General features: G+C 45.0%; 2 protein-coding genes across 4 annotated transcripts in view; one reads left to right on the plus strand and one right to left on the minus strand.

The window, feature by feature from the left end:
• Positions 1-19,081, minus strand: part of LOC144679914 (actin, cytoplasmic type 5-like) — a 52,515-nt gene extending 33,434 nt beyond the window's left edge. Inside the window, exon 1 of the mRNA XM_078540876.1 lies at positions 19,001-19,081. The gene's annotated coding sequence lies outside the window, so the exon portion shown is untranslated. The remainder of the gene's footprint in view (positions 1-19,000) is intronic.
• On the plus strand, positions 13,034-19,862 carry LOC144679915 (actin, cytoplasmic type 5-like). Of its 3 annotated transcripts, XM_078540879.1 has the most exons (3): positions 13,046-13,159; positions 18,858-19,342; positions 19,535-19,862. In XM_078540879.1, the coding sequence occupies exons 1-3, from the start codon at positions 13,082-13,084 to the stop codon at positions 19,860-19,862; spliced, it is 891 nt and encodes a 296-aa protein (XP_078397005.1). In that variant the 5' UTR covers positions 13,046-13,081. The 3 variants fall into 3 exon arrangements, with proteins under 3 accessions (XP_078397003.1, XP_078397004.1, XP_078397005.1); XM_078540877.1 differs by having other exon boundaries at positions 13,034-13,159; positions 18,858-19,862; XM_078540878.1 differs by having other exon boundaries at positions 13,034-13,159; positions 18,987-19,862.
• The last annotated feature ends 1,178 nt before the right edge of the window (positions 19,863-21,040 follow it).

Raw genomic sequence — 21,040 nt, forward strand, 5'->3', positions numbered from 1 at the left:
CGAGCTAGGTGCCTCTGCCGCACTCTCCTTCTTCTTCTCTGCTCCCTGTAAGCCATGAGGCATACCGCTAAATCGCCAGGCTCCATGTTCCAGATGTTCTCCTCCTGCAGGATCAAAGAGAGATGCCTGGGTTAGCATATGTGTCCTAAGAACCTCTCTTGGTTAAGTCTGAAGACCTCTTCACGCATGCCGGAGAGCGCTGGCCACCACTTGGATGGCGAGTGTATAGTGCGCTGGTTGGCTGTTCGAAACCCCACCTGCCTCTGCCTCACTCCACTTGACTGATTGGAGGCAGCTTTGCACACTGGACTGCATGCTGTGCTCTCAGCTCAGGCACAGACATTCTCCTAACCCGCACTGCAAGGCTGTGCTGTTAGTTTGACCCATAATGGATACTGGTCCACACCTTAATAAAGACATTGCAAGGGGCTGTAAGCACCTCCACCAGTGACTGCGCCATGGCCACATTTTGTAAGGGGGTTGTACTACTTGCCCAGTTGACCAATTGCCCTGCTGCCCTCTAAAAAGCACATTAATTTGCAGTCTGTGCCCGGCGGGTGAAAAGCTCGAGCATTTGGTGGCACTTTCATGCTTTTGCATTGCTTGAGTGGACAGAAAGGCTTTAGAGATCCGGCTTCAAGCATATCAATGGAGCTGCCTCCATTCTGTGATTGGGAGCAGCCATTGAATGGAGATTTTTGGAGATGGTTGGAGATGGCCATTGCCTGGCCCTAGTGTGGCGAGAATGTTACTTGCCACTTATCAGCCCAAGCCTGAATGTTTTCCAGGTGCTGCTGCATTTGGACATGGACTGCTCCAGTATCTGAGGAGTCACGAATAGTGCTGAACATTGTGCAATCATCAGCGAACTTCTCCACTTCTGACCTTATGACTGATGAAGCAAATAAAGTTGGTTGTGTCTAGGACACTACCCTGAGGAACTCCTGTAGTGATGTCCTGGAACGGAGATGATTGACCTCCAACAACCTCAACCATCTTCTTTTGTGCTAAGTATGAATCCAACCAGCAGAGAGTGTCCCCCCTGATTCCCATTGTCTCCAGTTTTGCTAGGGCTCCTTGATGCCACACTTGGTCAAATGCTGCCTTGATGTCAGGGGCAGTCACTCTCACTTCATCTCTTGGGTCCAGCTCTTTTGTCCATATTTGACCAAGGCTGTAATGAGGTCAGGAGCCAGGTGGTCCTGGCCCAACCCAAATTGAGCATTAGTGAGCATGTTATTACTGAGTAAATGCTGCTTGATAGCACTGTCAATGACCCCTTCCATCTCTTTACTGATGATCAAGTGTAGACTGGTGGAGCGGTAATTGGCCGGTTTGGATTTGTCCTGCTTCTTCTGTACAGGACATACCTGGGCAATATTCCACATTGCTGGGTAGATGCCAGTGTTGTAGCTGTACTGGAACAGCTTGGCTAGGGGTGCAGCAAGTTTTGGAGCACAAGTCTTCAATACTATTGCCGGAATATTGTCAGGGCCCAGAGCCTTTTCAGTATCCAGTTCCTTCAGCCATTTCTTGTTATCACATGGAGTGAATTGAATTGGCTGAAGCCTGTATGGTAGGACTGCAGAGCTTAGATCTGATGCATAAGAACATAAGAACATAAGAAATAGAAACAGGAATAGACCATTCGGCCCCTAGAGCCTGCTCCGCCATTCAATAAGATCATGGCTGATTATCTTGTTTTTCGATTTCCACGTTCCCATCTAACCCTGATAACTTTTGATTCCCTTGCCTAATAAGAATCTATCTACCTCTACCTTAAAAATATTCAATGACCCCGCCTCCACCACCTTCTGAGGCAGAGAGTTCCAAAGTCGCACAACCCACTGTAAGAAAAAATTTCTCCTCATCTCTGTCCTAAAAAGGCGACCCCTAATTTTAAAACAGTGCCCTCTAGTTCTGGACTCACCCACAAGAGGAAACATCCTTTCGACAGCCTTGTCAGGGCTGTTCAGGATCTTGTATACTTCAATCAAATCACCCCTCACTCTTCTAAACTCCAGTGGAAACAAGTCCAATCTTTTGTCCAACCTTCCCTCATAAGACAACCCAATCATTCCAGGTATCAATCTGGTAAACCTCCTTTGAACCGCCTCCAATGCATTTACGTCTTTTCTTAAATAAGGAGACCAAAACTGCACACAGTATTCGAGGTGCGGTCTCACCAATGCCCTGTATAACTGAAGCATAACAACCTTACTTTTATATTCAATCCCACTCGTAATAAAGGATAGCATTCCATTAGCCTTCTTAATTACTTGCTGTACCTGCATACTAACTTTTTGTGCCTCATGTACTAGAACACCTAGATCCCTCTGCACCTCAGAATTATGCAGCTGTTCTCCATTTAAGTAATACTCTGCTTTTTTGTTCTTCCTGCCAAAGTGAACAACTTCACATTTTCCCACATTATACTCCATTTGCCAGATCCTCGCCCACTCATTCACCCTATCTATGTCCATCTGCAACTTCTTCATGTCCTCTTCACAACATACTTTCCTACCTATCTTTGTGTCATCTGCAAATTTAACTACCATGTCTTTACTCGCCTCATCTAAGTCATTGATGTAAATCGTAAAAAGTTGAGACTGCAATGCAGACCCCTGTAGGACTCCACTCATCACATCCTGCCAATCCGAAAAAGACCCATTTATGCACACTCTCTGCTTTCTGCCAGCCAGCCAATCTTTTATCCATGCTAATATGTTACCCACTACACCATGTGCTTTTATTTTCCCTAATAAACTTTGGTGTGGCATCTTATCAAATGCCTTCTGGAAATCCAAGTACAGTACGTCTACAGGCTCCCCTTTATCCACTGCGCATGTTATTCCTTCAAAAAACTCCAATAAATTGGTTAAACATGACGTTCCTTTCACAAAACTATGCTGACTCTTCCCGATTGCCTTGAGGTCTTCTAAGTGCCCAGCTATAACCTCCTTTGTGGTCGATTCTAATAACTTCCCCATGACAGACGTCAAGCTAATGCCTATAGTTTCCTGTGTTCTGCCTCCCTCCCTTCTTGAATAGAGGGGTTATATTTGCTACTTTCCAATCTGATGGAACCTTTCCAGAATCTAGCGAATTTTGGAAAATTAACACCAGTGCATCGGCTACGGTATTAGTAACCTCTTTTAAGCCTCTAGGATGTAGTCCATTGGGACCCGGAGACTTGCCAGCCTGCAGCTCCATCAATTTGCTCAGTACCGTTTCCCTAGTGATTTCAATTTCACCAAGTTCTTTTCTCCCATTCACCTCCTGATTTGCGGCTATTACTGGAATGTTTTTTGTATCCTCTATAGTGAACACAGAAGCAAAATATATGTTTATTTTTTCCGCCATTTCCTCATTATCTACTATTAACTCCCCACTGTCATTCTCTAGATGACCAACACTTATTTTACTTACTTTTTGCCTTTTTAAATACCTATGGAAATTCTTGCTATCTGTTTTTACATTTCTAGCTAGCTTCCTCTCATACTCTAATTTCTTTCTCCTGATTAACCTTTTAGTCATTCTCTGCCGTTCTTTACATTCTGTCCAATCATCTGTCCTGCCACTCATCTTTGTGGAGTTGTATTCTTTTTCCTTAAGTTTGATGCTTTCTTTAACATCTTTAGTTAACCATGGATGGTGGGTGCTCCCCTTAGAGTGGGGGATATGCCGGGCCATGAGGTTACAGATTATGTTCGAGGACAATTCTGCTGCTGCAGATGTCCTCCAGTGCCTCATGGATGCCCAGTTTTGAGTTGCTAGGTTTGTTCAAAATCTATCCCATTTAGCATGGTGGTAGTGCCACACTACATGATGGAGGGTATCCTCAACATGAAGGCAAGGCTTCGTCTCCAGAACGATTGTGTGGTGGTCACTCCTACTAATACTGTCATAGACTGATGCATTTGCAACATGTAGACTGGTGAGGGCGAGGTCATCACCTGCCACAGACCCTAGCAACTATGTCCTTTCGGACTCACCCAGCTTGGTCAGTGGTGGTGCTTTCGAGCCACTCTTGATGATGGTCATTGAAGTACCCCACCCAGAGCACATTCCGCACCCTTGCCACTCTCAGTGCTTCTTTCAAGTCGTGTTCAACATGGAGGAGTACTGGTTCATCAGCTGAGGGTGTTGGGTGGTAACCAGCAGGAGATTTCCTTGCCTGTGTTTAATCTGATGCCATGAGACTTCATGAGGTCCAGACATGATGTTGAGAACCCCATGACGTCACCTTTTTCCCTCTCTCTGATACCTGCACACACTCTGTTTTCAATTATTTTTCTCTATCTTTGTAACTTTCTTTTCTTTTCCTCTTCTCTTGCTTTCTGTCTGCTTTGGTTGGTTTAAGACCATAAGACCATAAGACCATAAGACATAGGAGCAGAAATTAGGCCATTCGGCCCATCGAGTCTGCTCCGCCATTCAATCATGACTGATAAGTTTCTCCATCCCATTCTCCCGCCTCCTCCCCGTAACCTTTGATCCCCTTACCAATCAAGAACCTATCTATCTCGGTCTTAAATACACTCAATGACCTGGCCTCCACAGCCTTCTGTGGCAATGAATTCCATAGATTCACCACTCTCTGGCTAAAGAAGTTTTTCCTCATCTCTGTTCTAAAAGGTCTTCCCTGAGGCTGTGCCCTCGGGTTCTAGTCTCTCCTACTAATGGAAACATCTTCCCCACGTCCACTCTATCCAGGCCTTTCAGTATTCTGTAAGTTTCAATCAGATCCTCCATCATTCTTCTAAACTCCATCGAGTATAGACCCAGAGTCCTCAAACGTTCCTCATATGTTAAGCCTTTCATTCCTGGGATTGTTCTCGTGAACCTCCTCTGGATCCTCTTCAGGGCCAGAACATTCTTCCTGAGATACTGGGCCCAAAATTGCTCACAATATTCTAAATGTGGTCTGACCAGAGCCTTATAAAGCCTCAACAGCACATCCCTGCTTTTATATTCTAGTCCTCTCGAAATAAATGCCAACATTGCATTTGCCTTCCTAACTACCGATTCAACCTGCAAGTTAACCTTAAGAGAATTCTGGACTGGGACTCCCAAGTCCCTTTGCACTCCAGATTTCTGAAGTCTGTGCCTCTATTCTTCCTACCAAAGTGCATGACCTCACACTTGCCCACATTGTATTCCATCTGCCACTTCTTTGCCCATTCTCCTAACCTGTCCAAATCCTTCTGCAGCCTCCCCACCTCCTCAATACTACCTGTCCCTCCACCTATCTTTGTATCATCTGCAAACTTAGCCAGGATGCCCTCAGTTCCTTCATCTAGATCATTAATGTATAAAATGAAAAGTTGTGGTCCCAACACTGACCCCTGTGGAACTCCAGTAGTCATTGGCTGCCATCCTGAGAAGGACCCCCTTATTCCCACTCTCTCCCTCCTGCCAGACAGCCAGTCTTCTATCCATGTTAGTACCTTGCCTCTAACACCATGGGCTCTTATCTTACTGAGCAGCCTCCTGTGCGGCACCTTGTCAAAGGCCTTCTTGAAGTCCACGTAGATAACATCCATTGGCTCTCCTTTGTCTAACCTACTCGTTACCTCCTCAAAGAATTCTAACAGATTTGTCAGGCATGACCTCCCCTTGATGAAACCATGCTGACTTTGCCCTATTTTACCATGCACTTCCAAGTATTCTGAAATCTCATCCTTAATAATGGACTCTAAAATCTTACCAACGACTGACGTCAGGCTAATTGGCCAGTAATTTCCCGTCTTTTGCCTCACTCCCTTCTTAAACAGGAGGGTTACATTAGCGATTTTCCAGTCCTCTGGGACCCTCCCTGACTCCAGTGATTCCTGAAAGATCACCACTAATGCCTCCACTATCTCTTCAGCTATCTCCTTCAGAACTCTGGGGTGTAATCCATCTGGTCCAGGTGATTTATCCACCTTCAAACCTTTCAGTTTTCCTAGCACCTTCTCCTTGGTAATGGCCACCATACTCACCTCTGCCCCCCGACTCTTGAACTTTGGGGATGTTTCTCGTGTCTTCCACCGTGAAGACTGATACAAAGTACCTATTCAGTTCCTCCGCCATTTCTTTCTTCCCCACTACTACTTCTCCAGTGTCATTTTCCAGCAGCCCAATGTCCACTTTTGTCTCTCTCTTACCCTTTATATATCTAAAAAAACTCTTGCCATCTTCTTTTATATTATTGGCTAGTTAACCCTCATATTTAATCTTCTCCCTCCTTATTTCTTTTTTACTTGTCCTCTGTTGGTCTTTGTAGGCTTCCCAATCCCCTGGTTTCCCATTGCTCTTCGCCGCATTGTATGCTTTCTCTTTAGCTTTTATGCTGTCCCTGACTCCCCTTGTCAGCCATGGTTGCCTCATCCTCCCTTTAGTATGCTTCTTCTTCCTAGGGATGAATTTTTGCTGTGTCTCCCAAATTACTCCCAGAAACTCCTGCCATTGCTGTTCCACTGTCTTTCCTGCTAGGCTCATCTCCCAGTCATTTCTGGCCAGCTCCTCCCTCATGCCTCTGTAGTTGCCTTTATTCAACTGTAATACCGTTACATCTGATTCCAGCTTTTTCCTCTCAAATTGCAGGGTGAATTCTATCACATTATGGTCACTTCCTCCTAAGGGTTCCTTCACCTTAAGCTTCCTTATCAAATCTTCCTCATTACACATCACTAAATCTAGAATTGCCTGTTCCCTAGTGGGCTCCACCACAAGCTGCTCCAAAAAGCCACCTCGTAGACATTCCACAAATTCTTTTTCTTGGGATCCACTACAAACCTGATTTTCCCAGTCTACCTGCATATTGAAATCCCCCATGATCACTGTAACCTTGCCTTTCTTACACGCCTTTTCTATCTCCTGGTGTATCTTGTGCCCCACATCCTGACTACTGTTCGGGCCTGTACATAACTCCCATTATGGTTTTTTACCTTTGCGGTTCCTCAACTCTAGTCTCACAGATTCTACATCGTCTGACCCTACATCATTTCTTGCTATCGATTTAATTTCATTTCTTACTAACAAAGCAACCCCATCCCCTCTGCCAACCTGCCTATCTTTTCGATAGGATCTATATCGTTGGATATTTAGCTCCCAGTCCTGATCCCCTTGCAGCCATGTCTCCGTGATGCCCACCACATCATACCTGCCAATTTCAATCTGCGCCACAAGCTCATTTACCTTATTTCGTATACTGCGTGCATTCAGATACAACACCTTCAGTCCTGTATTTCCCGTCCCCTTTCTCATTGTCGTCCCTTTATCTGATGTGCTTGAAGTTAGATTCCTAGCCCTTTCCAAACACTCTGTCCTATTTTGTGTTCTGGGGACTTTAATAGCCTCTCCTGAGCTCTCCTTTCTTTTCAGTTTTTTCATAATGGAGTTTTACCCTTGGAGTTTTACCCTTCCCTCCCCCCCCACTCTTTTCTCCATAGATGGTTTCTCCATCTATCCATCTTTCTTCTTTCTGAATCCCAGTCGCATAACCTCCACCACTTAGAAGTACGAGGACAGCAGGTGCTTGGGAACACTATTACCTCCAAGATCCCCTTCAAGTCACAAACCATCCTTTTGGGTCAAAATGATGGAACTCCCTACCTAACAGCACTATGAGAATACCTCCACCACACAGACAGCAGTGGCTCAAGAGGAAGGCTCCACCACTTTGTCAAGGGTAACTAGAGATGGACAATAAATGCCAGACTTGCCAGTGATGTCTATATCCCCTGTTCGAATATATAAAAAAGCTTCCTCCCTTCTGTTTCTTCCTATGACTATATCTCTCTTTCCCATTGAGTCTATCTCTCCCTGTCATTTTCTTTGCTGTCACTCATTTCATTCTGTTTCTCTTTCTTCCTCTTTCCCAGCTCTCTGTAAATTTTTAAAACTTTTTTCTCTCTTTCTCTGCCTTCTTTTCAGTACCACTTTCGTCAATCCTTCAATTTTTTCTGCTTTACTCTGTCTCTCTCTTTCTGTCTTTTCCCATGTTGAGCGCTAATCTAAATTAATGGCTAGCATAAAAGGGAACACAATTTTATAAATAATTAAGTTGTAAAATGAGAGTCAAAGGAAGGGTGGGCCTCATTAAAGAGCAAAAGGGAAACCAGCTTGTGGATGTAGAGGAGAGGGTGCTGCCAATGTAGTAGTAAAGCAGGAGGCAGTAGCAATAACGGGTAGGATAAAAATGGTTAAAGAGGATGCGCTCAAAAGGTTGGCAATACACAATGCAGAAAGGTTGCTCTGTCTGCAGTACAGATGGAGGTCTCTGATGTATCAGTGGAAGTTCCGATACAAGTCATGAAACCCCTGTCTGCGGGCGTGCAGTCTCGCACTGCTACTGTCCAGACACAGACAGTTGACATCATGGATATGGATTTCACACTGCAGGTTCCCACAGCAGTTCAGCAGACTGTGCTCCAGCAGATTATGAGGATTGCAGAGGTTGTGCCTCTGGGAATGGCAGTGGCACCATAGGGCATGATCCTACTGTCCTATCTTGAGGTTGACAGCATTTGTTTACCACTGCCACTATGCCAATGTCCTTGCTTTTGCTATCAGCCAGCCAGTGCAGACTGCTCCTACCGATGCCGAAGTAGTGTAATCTGACATTGGGCCATCAAGGTCCAGAGCTGCTCAAGGACATCCTACAAGGGGATCTCAGACTAACTCAGTGAAAGTCAACAGCCTTCCACCAGCCATGCTCCAGCCTCTGGGGCAGCACTACATAGGAGTACTATGCCAGACAAGGGCATCTGCAAAGCTGGTGCTAATTAATGCGTAAGTGTGATCCGTTCCTTTTGTATTGCTGATGTATCTCTGGATAAAGTTATTGAATGATGTTGGCCAAAGCGACTTTATGATGGGGAGTCTGAAATAGATGTACTGTTACGGAATGGTAGGTCCATGTTGGAAGGGGGTAGGTTTCTTTTAACTAAATTGAAGCCTCACAATGTGTTTGATTTGGTGGATATGGTCTCCTCTTTCCTCCTCCTCCACTTTCTCCTAATGTGGCCTCTGCATCCCAGGAGGTAATGGTTGGGCCTTCATAATTGCATAAAGTTGTGGAGGATGCAGCACACAAACATGTACACCCTCTTGTGTGTATACTGTAGAGATCCCCCAAGCTATCAAACCTTTGCTTTAGGAGGCCGATGATTTACTTCATGGTGTTGCAGGTGGCTACACGGCTTTCATTGAAGGCCCTCTGATCTTGTGTGGTGGAATGGTGGTAGGGGGTCATGAGCCATGTTTGGAGTGGGGAACATCTCTTGCCGTCCTGGATGCCCGAAGATGGTCGGTAGAATAAAAGCATTGTGGATGTTTCCAGGTTTGCTCACTGCACAATTTGTGTATGACTCAGTGTTGGTTCCTGTACATGTGCACGTATAGCTAGTACATTGCAGGTTTGTGCCCATCTGAAATTGGAAGCCATGACCCTATACAAATTATTGGTTAGGCCACAGTTAGAATATTGTGTATAGCTTTGAACATTAAAGTTCTTCTGTGATTTAGTGTGAAGATGCCAAGACCTTGAAGATGATGGGAAAGAGATTCAACAATATGATTCTGGGGATCATATTATTTATGGTTTTTAATTATGGAGACAGACTGGATAAATGAAAATCTTTTGGATGATTTTTTGATAGGAAGACAGAAAATAAGGTTACCTTGCATAGTTATGGAGCCTATAGTTGCAAAGCCTCTTGCTTTTACATGAGTAGGACATGCAGAGGAGGAGGAAATAGGGGAAGCTCTTGGAGGAGGGAAGAGAAGGAGAGCTCTCCATAGAAAGCCCTACTCAGAAAGGTCTTCAAGGGGCACCACTCCAATGAGCCAGGAATGGTGTCTTAAGAGGCTATGCCTCACAAAGGAGGTAGTGATGGAGATGTGCCACCTCCTTCACCGTGACTTGGAGCTGCGAACCAGGGTGAGATTGCCCCCCCACCAGTGGTTGTGAAGATCACCATTGTCCTTACATTCTACACCACAGAATCCTTCCAGGTGAAACGTGTCACAGTTGGCCATGGATAGAGACATCAGGGAGGTGCTCTACAGGAGCAGAGGGAACGTCATCCTCTTTTTCCTGAGGAAGGAAGACCTATATGAAAGGGCGCATGGGTCCGTCAGGTTAGCAGAAATGGTCCCGTCTTGTGATTAGGTTTAAAGAAGGTAAAATACAGCCTGTAGATCTGTATTTCTCTCATTTTCTCATCTTTCTCTTTATGCCCATTTCTATCTCTCTCTGTGTTTCTGTTTCTCAATTGATTTCTTGCTTGCCTACTCTCTATCCCATCTCTAAATTTCTCCTTGTTTCCTCTTTGTTCCTGTCACGCTATTTCTCTGCTTCTCTCTATTTTTCCCCGATATTGTCTCTCTCTGTCTCTCTCTCATTTTTGCCCATCTTCCTGTGTTTGTTTCTGTATCTCTCCGTCTCTATTTTTCTAAAGCTCCCACAGACTAGGTTTTCTTTCTATCTTTGCATATCAGCCTCTTATCGCAACCTTTGTTACTTTGTCTGTCTCTGACTCCTATTTCTCTGTTTCAGCCTGACATTCTCTTTTTGTCCTTTTCTTTTGCTTTCCCTTCCTGTGGGCTCAATTTAATGGAGGCGAAGGGGAGACTCGCCTGCCAGCCGGAGAGCTGGTGAGAGACCGGTGTCACCTCATTTCTGGATGGCCTGGCACATTAAGTGCCAATCAGGCCCTTAACCCGGCAGCGACAGGTATTCCTAGGGATCAAGGACCCCGGGGGCCGAAGTTCTGCTGCCTGAAAGCTGCCAATCAATCAGAGACTGGCAGCTGTGCCAGTGGGAGTGGCCCAGGTTTGCTGAGGGTCCCAGGCCACAGGTGAGTGATGGTGGGATGGGATTCGCATGGTAAGGGTTTTGGCAGAGGAGGTCAGTAGTAAGGGCATGAGAGTGGCTCTTAGTGAACCCCCTATTCCAGATGTCGGGTTCCTCGATCAGACACTGAGTGCCTTTGAATGAGAGACCCGTGACCCCCAAATGCCATAAGCAACATAGGCTTCTCAGGCTTCCTGCGCGGCGTGTCCCCTGCCCGTTGCTGGTCGAATACCAGCAGCAGTGGGATGAGGCTCTTAAGTGAGCATTAATTACCCACTCAAGGGCCTTAATTCATGGCAGGGCAGATAGGCCATCTGTGGACCTTCCTGCCCTGGACTTAAATGGGACAGTGGCGGGAAAACAGCAGGGACCCCACCTGTCACCCTCCCACTCGATTAAATGTCCCCCTCTGCCAAACCTGCCTCAGGGGAGGGCATTAAATTCCACCTTCCTCCTTTGTGGGGAGAGTGGATAGCCGTAAACTACAGGTGGATATCAATGGACTTGTCAGGTGGGCAGAGCAGTGGCAAATGGAGTTCAATCCGGAAAAGTGTGAGGTAATGCACTTGGGGAGGGCTAACAAGGCAAATGATTACACTATGAATGGGATGATCCTGGAAAGTACTGAAGATCAGAGGGACTTTGGTGTGCATACCCACAGATCCCTGAAGGTAGAGGACAGGTAGATAAGATGGTTAAGAAGGCATATGGGATACTTGACTTTATTAGCCGAGGCATAGACTACAAGAGCAGGGAGGTTATGCTGGAACTGTATGAAACGCTGGTTAGGCCACAACTGGAGTACCATGTGCAGTTCTGGCCACCACATTATAGGAAGGATGTGATTGCACTGGAAAGGGTACAGAGGAGATTTACCAGCGGCCTAGGCTGGAGGGTCTGAGCTATGGGGAAAGATTGGATAGGCTGGGGTTGTTTTCCTTGGAGCAGCGAAGGTTGAGAGGAGACCTGATAGAGGTGCATATGATTATGAGAGGCATAGATAGGGTGGATAGGAATGCACTTTTTCTATTAGTAGAGGGGTCAATAACTAGGGGGCATAGATTTAAGGTAAGAGGTAGAAGCCTCCAGGGCTATGGGCCAAGTGCTGGAAAATGGGATTAATCTAGTCAGATCTTTATTGACCGGCGCAGACACAATAGGCCAAATGGCTTCCTTCTGTGCTGTAAATGTCTATGTGTCTATGAATCTATGAGTAAACTCTAAGAATGGATGGTTGAGGGTGTACGGGAAATAAAAAAAATTTAAATATTAAATCTGACCCGAACCCATCAACCTGGCATTCCTGCTTTTAACGGAGACCACTTTTGTGCTGACGACCAGTCTGCTCTCTGGAAGCGTGTTTGTCAGTCAAAGCTTTTAAGGAGGCTGCTTGTCTCCATTTCAAAAGGATTGTTTTATTTATAACCTATGAAGGTTGGGTTTCCCAGGGCTCTGGAAACGTGGCAGGTAAAATGATGTAAGAAGGGCTGGGTCTCTGAGGTAAGTATATTTATAGCACTGTTTATGTGTCGGAGCAGGAATGATTTCTCCAGGCCCAACAAGCTAACCTCTTTACACACCCTGCTATCTGCCAGCCCCCCTCACTCTTCCACAATCTCCGCCTCCCCCACACTCCGATCTCCAACTACATACCTGTTCTCTTCCCCATGTGCTCCAAACTCCTCCACTCGATCTTTGACTCCCCTGCTTCCATTTAATTTTACTTTCCATTAATGTCACCCAACCATAGATGGATGGCATGTACTGACAAGGGAAGTGTCCTTATGGTCATAAGAAAAACCTGTCCCCCACCAGCTAAAAGGTATAGTCCAGCAGCAGAATAAAGGAGAAATGTTTTTAATTTTTATAGGCATACATTTTTTTAAAAGAAGCTTTTTAAACAATGGAATTTTATTTGATGAATACCTTGGACCTTCAACCCCCCATCATCCCCAACCTTGTGTCTACCTCATGATGTCAATGAGCTGGAGCCTAGTGCAGTATTGAGGAGGGAAAAGCAATGAACACATAAATCCTCACTCAGGTTGAAAAGGACTTAACATTGGATTTTACAGATAGAAGGTAAGAGGTTTTGTGATTGGGAGATATGAAATAACTACTATTTTCTCAAAGTGTTGATGCATTGTTTTTCTCTCTCCCTATGCAGTGATTTCTAGCAGATTCTGAGCTATGGGGGATGAGGAGATTGCAGCTCTGGTTGTGGATAATGGATCTGGGATGTGTAAGGCTGGGTTTGCAGGGGATGATGCTCCTCGAGCTGTGTTTCCCTCCATTGTGGGGAAGCTTGAACATGAGGTCGGTATTTAAAGAGACTCTGTTTTTAACTCTTAACTATCTTTTTTCATGAGCGGTGACCTTCAACTCGCTAACTGCTGTCATCTTTTTTGCTTCTCTGTGTATTTCTCTGTCCCTCCTTTTCTGCTTAAATAAAGAATGAAAACTGATGAAAGTATAATTCACAAAAATTGGAAGCCCACTATTAATACTACAGAGTGTGATAATGAGCAAAAGAAGATATTAGGAGAGGTAGCAAAGAGATTTGTCAAATAGTTAGATTTAAAGAGCTTCTTAAATGAGGAGAGAGAAAGGTGGGGTGGCTAAGGGAGGCAATTTCAGAGATTAGGGCCTGGATATTTAAAGGCACTGCTGCTAATATTGGGCCAAAGCAAGTGGGAGATTTCATAAAAGGTCAGGATTGTGTTATGGACAGGATGGGGTTAATTTAAACTGCACTAATTTCTCCACCCACCACACGTCCATAAACGGAAAGGTGATTTGATTTGTTTCCCTCTTTATAAGCTGTGGTGTATTTCCCAAACCCTCGGTTTTGGTGTGATCCAATTTTTGATTAATAACCCCACAGTGAACTCGAGATAGGATGAGCTCAAAGGGTTAGTTTATCTGCACCCACTCAAAATGTGGACAGGGTCGCAAAGTCATCCCCTCGCATTCATACAGTAAAAAGAGGGATAGAGAGAAGGTTTTACAGCACAGAGACCACAGAGAAAATAAATATTGTTTCACGTAGTCATCAGAATCCAGAATCAAAGTCCAATGAGGTATTCCTTCATGGAGGCCAGCGGATGGAAAACCACTGCTGATTAATTCCCTTTTCCGGTGGTGCTGACTTCACAAGATGAGATAGACATGCAGGGATGAATCAGTCTGATAGGCGATGGTAAGAATTTCCAGCAGAAGCAGGGCAAATGGGGCTAGGTGTTCCACCTGAGCAGAGCTCCTTGTCTGTGAGGCTGCTGGTCAGATGACAAAAAGCAGGCTGAGCTCTTCAGCTCAGCAAGGCAATATTACTTGTTCAACAAGCCAAAGGCCTATGTCACATGACCCATCACCTCTCCACTCGGTCTCCAACAAAGGATGTGTATATATTGTTTGGAATGTGGCTGGGCTTTGAAGATTTCCACATATATCAGCCATTATGAATTGAAAGAAAGGTTGCGGAACCTTTTGTCTTAGCAGACCATCAGTCTCCTTTTGACCAGCCTGGGTTATTAATACAGATGACCTTTGTATAGCTCTCTTCGAAGTTTAGTTGTGTAGTCCACAGGTGGTCGTTAGTGGCTCCTCAGAGATAACGAGGTGTGAGTTTCCCTGAAACGGCAACATGACTTCTTTTGTTCAGGAGGCACAGACAGACATGGGTTCAGCCATCTTGTTCAATTTTAAAATGTTTGAAATAGCAATGAGGACATCTATATATATTTTATAAAAAATATACAGAGTGAGTTCTTAGCCCCTCACAGTTTGAAGTTTGCATTGTTCCTGGACGATTATGGGCCTGGAAGAAACTACAACGATAATGAGAAGTGAGGTCATAGAGGGATTTAAACCTGAGAATGAGAATTTTAAAATGAGGAATTGATAGACCAGGAATCAAAGTAGATCATGAGTAGTGACGGGTGAATAGAACACAGTGTGAGTTTGGCAATGGACAACAGTTTTGGATGAAGTCAGGTTTATGAAGGAAAAGATGGGAGCCTGATCAAGGAGGGTTGATGAGTCTGAAAATGTGGATTTCTTTCACTATTCCCCCATTTGCATTTCTTCTTCGATTAACATGAGTAGCACACCTTTCATCCATTGGTAGGTACAGAAGCTTGATTGCCATGACTCAGGCACTCAATCATTGTCTTAAAGTTCGATCAGAGGGTCTTAATATTTCATGGCTGTTTAAAAAAAAAGGTTTTATTAAGTAACTTGAACTCATAAGGAGCAATGTGAAGGTTATTTTGGATATTAAGCTTTTTAAAATATTCATTCTTGAGACTGGGTATCTTTGGCAACGTTGGCGTCTATCCCTTGAGAAGGTACTGGTCTTCTTGAATTGCTGCAGCCTATGCAGTAAAATGCTGTTAGGTTGATAATCCCATGATTTTGAAGGAATAGGGATATATATTCTGATCTGTTCTAATCGAGATGAAACGCTAACTCTGCATCTCTCCACAGATGCAGCCTGACCTACTAAGTTTGTCCAGCACTTTTTAGTCTTATTTTCCCTCCATTCCAATCATTGCTGCTGCCTCCAATATCCATATCCTATTGAACCATTGTAAACCATGCCAGGTTCCTTTTAATTAGAAATGCTTCCTTGGAAAGATCGAGCGTGTCATCCTGTCCGCCCTCCCTGATTGGCCAGGGAACCCGCAGGTGGGATATTAATGCTGTGGCTCAGTTGAAGAGCCTTAGTAAAATCCACTGAAGCTGGCAATAGGTTCCTGACTCGCTAATAGTACCAGCATTTCATCAGGGACTGAATTCACAAACTTTTGCCCTTGTAGCATTAGTCCACCTGCACATAGCAGAGTGCCATAAATGACAATGAAGTAAATAATTAGGTAATCTGCTTTAGTGATGTTTTTGAGGGGTAAAAATTGGCCAAGACATTGGCAAGATCTACCCTATTCTTTTGCACATACCTGAGGGGCTGGTAGGGTCTCAGTTTAATATTTCATCTGAAAAGTGGCAACTCTGACAATGCAGCATTCCCACTGAAGTGTCAGCTTTGAATATGTGCTGAAGTCTCTGGTGTAGGGCATAGGAACATAGGAAGATAGGAACATAGGAGCAGGAGTAGGCCATTTTGGCCTTTGAGCCTATTCCACCATTCAATAAGATCATGGCTGATCTGGTTGTGGTCTCAGCTCCACTTTCCCGTCTGTCCCCCATAGCACTTGACTCCCTTGCCTAATAAAAATCTCAATCCTCTGGCTTAGCGCACTGTATGTTTTTTCTTTCAGTTTGATACTACCCTTAACTTCCTTGATTAACCATAGCTGTTTTATCCCCTTCCTAGAATCCTTTTTCCTCACTGGGATATATTTTTGTTGTGAGTCATCAACTATTTTCTTAAACGTCTGCCATTGCTCATTAACCATCTTTTCTGCTAAACTCCTTTCCCAGTCCACTCCAGCCAACTCTGCACTCATTCCTTTATAATTACCATGTTATGGTCACTGTTTCCTAGGGAATCTTTTACTCTGAGATCATTTAATAAACCTGCCTTATTACACATTACCAGATCCAAAATAGCCTGATCCCCGATTGGATCCACAACATATTGTTCCAGGAAACTGTCCCGAATACACTCTATGAATTTCTGCTCATGGCTACCTCTGCCACTTTGATTTTCCCAATCTACATGAAGATTAAAGTCACTAATGATTAATATACTGTCTTTTTTATATGTCCTCATTATCTCCTGATTTACTCTATGTCCTACAGTATAGCTGCTGTTAGGGGCCCTACAGACTACTCCCCTTGGAGGAGGTTTTCTTCCCCTTGTTATTTGTTACTTCCACCCATATGGATTCCACATCTTCCGATCTATCGGACTTATTCCATCTCATACTAACAAAACTACCCCACCACCCTTTCCCTCCTGCCTGTCCTTTCGAAAAGTCACATACCCCTGAATATTTAGTTCCCAGCTTTGGTCTCCTTGTAACCATGTCTCTGTAATTGCTATAAGGTCATACCCACTAACCTCTATTTATGCTGTTAATTCATTTATTTTGTTCTGAATACTACGTGCATTTAAGTAAAGAGCCATTAATTTTGCCTTTTTACCATTTTTTTCCCCCTTTGAACCCTATCTGCTGCCGTCTTTTTATGTTTGTACACTCTGTCCCTTCCTGTCACACTCTGGGTATCATTACCTAAATAGCTGTCCTGCAAGGCTGCCATATCGTTTTGCTTTGTAAGCCTATGCATCCCCTCTCCAGAACCCTCCCCCACCCCTTCTATTGAGCTAAAAACCCTCTCTACAGCCCTAGTTATTCAATTCACTGGGACACTGGTCCCAGCATGGTTCAGATGAAGCCCGGCCCAATGAAACAGCCCCCTTCTACCTTAGTACTGGCGACAGTGTCCCATGAACTGAAACCCATTCCTCCCACGCCAATCTTTGAGCCACATATTTAACTTCTTGACTTTATTTACCCTATGCCAGTTTGCCCGTGGCTCAGGTAGTAATCCCAAGATTATTACCTTAGAAGTTCTGCTTTTTAATTTGGTGCCTAACTGTTCAAATTCTTTTAGCAGAACCTTCTTCCTAGTCCTATCAATGTCATTGGTACCAATGTGGATGATGACAACTGGATCCCTCCCCTCCCACTCCAAGTTCGTCTCCAGCCCTGAGGAGATGTCCTTAACCCTGGCACTGGGCAAGCAACACAGCCTTCGGGGCTCATACTCATGGATGCATAGAACAGTATTGATTCCCCTAGTTATACAATCTCCTACCACTACTACCTTTCTATTTCCTCCGCCCACTTGAATGGCTCCCTGTACCATGGTGCTGTGGTCAGTTCTCTCATCCTCCCTGCAGTCCCTGCTCACGTCCACACAGCTTGCAAAAACTTGTAACTGTTGGACAATTGCAGGGGCCAAGCCTTCTCCAGCACTACCCCGTGGGTCCCCATACCTGCCGCAACTGCAGTCACACTCTCCTGTCCTTGATCGCAGACCAAATTTGAATGACCTAATCTGAGGATTGTGACCCCCTCCTGGGGCAAAGTGCCCAGGTAACTTTCCCCCTCCCTGATGTGGCGCAATGTCTGCAGCTCAGACTCCAGCTCCTTAACTCGGATCCAAAGTACCTCGAGCTGCAAACATTTACTACAGGTGTGTTTGTTCTGGATCACCACTAAGGTACTGGACACTAAGTCCAGTAGCGCCCATATGCTTCAGCAGAAATACATCACCCACCCTGCCATCACTATTGTATTTTAATTAATTAATTACTCTAGTATCGCTGCTCTTTATGCTTGGAGAATAACCTGCTCTTTACACTTTAATGTAATTAATTTTTTTTAACACCAGTATCGATCTTATGTTGTTTCCAATTGTGAAACTCCCGGCTGTCCTCTCACTGTTTCAAACTGTGAAACTCCCACTCTCCACTCACTGTTTCAAACTGTGAAACTCCCGGCTTTCCTCTCATTGTTTCAAATGAACTCCTGCCCTCCTCTTTCTGTTTTAAACTGTGAAAATCCTGGCTCTCCTCTCACTGTTTCAATCTATGAAACTCCCGGCTCTACTCTCACTGTTTCAAACTGTGAAACTCCTGCTCTGCTCTCACTGTTTTAAACTGTGAAACTCCCACTCTGCTCTCACTGTTTTAAACTGTGAAACTCCTGCTCTGCTCTCATTGTTTCAAACTGTGAAACTCCTGCTCTGCTCTCACTATTTTAAACTGTGAAACTCCTGCTCTCCTCTCTGTTTTAAACTGTGAAACTCCCGCTCCCCTCTCGCTGTTTCAAACTGTGAAACTCCCAGCTCTCCTCTCACTGTTTCAAACTGTGAAACTCCCAGCTCTCCTCTCACTGTGTTAAACTGTGGAAAACCTGGCTCTCCTCTCGCTGTTTCAAACTGTGAAACTCCCACTCTCCTCTCACTGTTTCAAAAAATGTGCACTCTCCTCTCTCTGTTTCCTAAGTCCTTTGTTTCCTAAGCATATCTTTTTTCCTAATTACAGGATGTGATGATGGGAATGTATCAGAAAGGCTGTTATGTTGGTGATGAAGCCCAGAGCAAGAGAGGGATTCTGACCCTGAAGTATCCAATTGAACACGGAATTGTGACCAATTGGGATGACATGGAAAAGATCTGGCATCACACCTTCTACAATGAACTGCAAGTTGCCCCAGAGGAGCACCCTGTTCTCCTCACAGAGGCACCTCTGAACCCCAAAGCTAACCGGGAGAAGATGACCCAGATTATGTTCGAGACTTTTAACACACCAGCCATGTATATTTCCATTCAAGCTGTATTGTCCTCGTATGCCTCTGGCCGCACTACAGGCATTGTAATGGACTCTGGTGATGGTGTTACTCACACTGTGCCCATTTATGAGGGGTATGCCTTGCCCCATGCCATTCTGCGGCTAGACCTAGCTGGCAGGGACCTGACTGACTACTTGATAAAGATTCTGACTGAACGTGGGTACTCGTTCACTACCACAGCTGAGAGGGAGATTGTACGTGACATTAAAGAGAAACTGTGCTATGTGGCTCTTGACTTTGAGACTGAGATGGCCATGGCTGCCACCTCTTCAACCCTAGAAAAAAGCTATGAGCTACCAGATGGTCAAGTCATCACCATTGGCAATGAGCGTTTCCGATGTCCGGAGGCACTCCTCCAACCTTCCTTCCTAGGAATGGAAACAATTGGGATTCATGAGGCCATCTTCAACAGTATCATGAAATGTGATATTGACATCAGGAAGGATCTGTATGCCAGTATTGTCTTGTCTGGTGGATCCACCATGTACCCAGGCATTGATGATCGAATGCAGAAGGAATTCACAGCCCTGGTTCCAGATAAAATGAAGATTAAAATCAGCACTCCCTCCGAGAGGAAGTATTCAGTGTGGATCGGTGGCTCCATCTTGGCGTCTCTCTCCACCTTCCAACAAATGTGGATCATCAAGCAGCGATATGATGAATCAGGACCCTCCATAGTCCATCGCAAGTGCTTCTGATCAGATTCCTTGATTGGTCTCGAACTTGCTTAGGGCATTGTCACAAGCAAAGTGATTCCTTCTTTAACATCACTAATCTTATCTTCCTTTCTTTAAGTGATATTGAATGCTGAAAGAGACATTCCGATAGATTTTGCTTTTAATAGTGATTGTTCTAATCTGCATTCTGTGGGTTTCCCAGTTGTTCAGAAACTTCTTTCCATACTCTATTACAAAATTAAAAGCCAATTGATTTTCCAATTCACTATCTTAATTTCCAGAAGCTTACCGGCTTGTCTAAGTCCCTGCAATGTGTGTGTGCTCTCGTTAATTACTGGCCCAGGCCTTCTGGTCAGGAGCAGAGAGGGTGTGTCTGATGCTGGCTGCAATTTAATTTGTCCCTATACCATTTTACACTAGAGCCTTTGAACCTTCTGATGTGGGCTCCTTCACGGATGCAGGGGTGAACAGAGCTGGGAGGCCAATTGTCAAGCGCAATTCTAGCACAGTGATGTCCCCTTTTCTTGTCATGAACTGAAGATGCGCCCTTTAATGCCTGACTTCAGTTCATTGCCTTACATTATTTTTAAATGCAGTTGTCATCTCGAACACTGCTCAGCCTCTTCCCACTGACAATGCTACCCCGCCCCCCCACCTCCTGACAATGACCAAACTGCTCCCTCAGTGTTCACCCACCTCCCTCACCCCCTGACAGTGTTCAACCCCCTCCCTCACACCCCACCAAAATGCTAAACACTCCCCCGCACCACCACTCCCTGACCATGCTGACTCTTCCGAAATTGACTGGATAGGAGCCAGGGATTCTGGAAAGTGATTTTGGAGATGGATGTGGGAGGGGATGGGCACTATCTTGGGGTGGTCGGGGGTAGCACTGTGTGTGGGTGGTGGTGTTGGACATTATCTGGGGAGGTGGGTGAACATTGTCCAGATGGGGGGATAGGGTGGGGGAGGTAAACGTTGTCCTGGGGGCTAACAGTGCCAGAAGGGAGGTGAACATTGCCAGGGGGTGGGGGTGGGGCGTCGTTGGGGTAGGACAGTTGTACATTGTCAGGCAGGAGATGAACATTGTCGAGGTGGGGGAAGTGAAGTAAAGGAGCAACAATTCCAGGACTCAGTAGAATCATGGAATCCACACTACTGCTCCCAGAACCATTTTGGAGTGCAGAAGGCTCATTACA

This window comes from Cetorhinus maximus, chromosome 4 (genome assembly GCF_964194155.1).
Source record: "Cetorhinus maximus chromosome 4, sCetMax3.hap1.1, whole genome shotgun sequence".
NCBI lineage: Eukaryota > Metazoa > Chordata > Chondrichthyes > Lamniformes > Cetorhinidae > Cetorhinus > Cetorhinus maximus.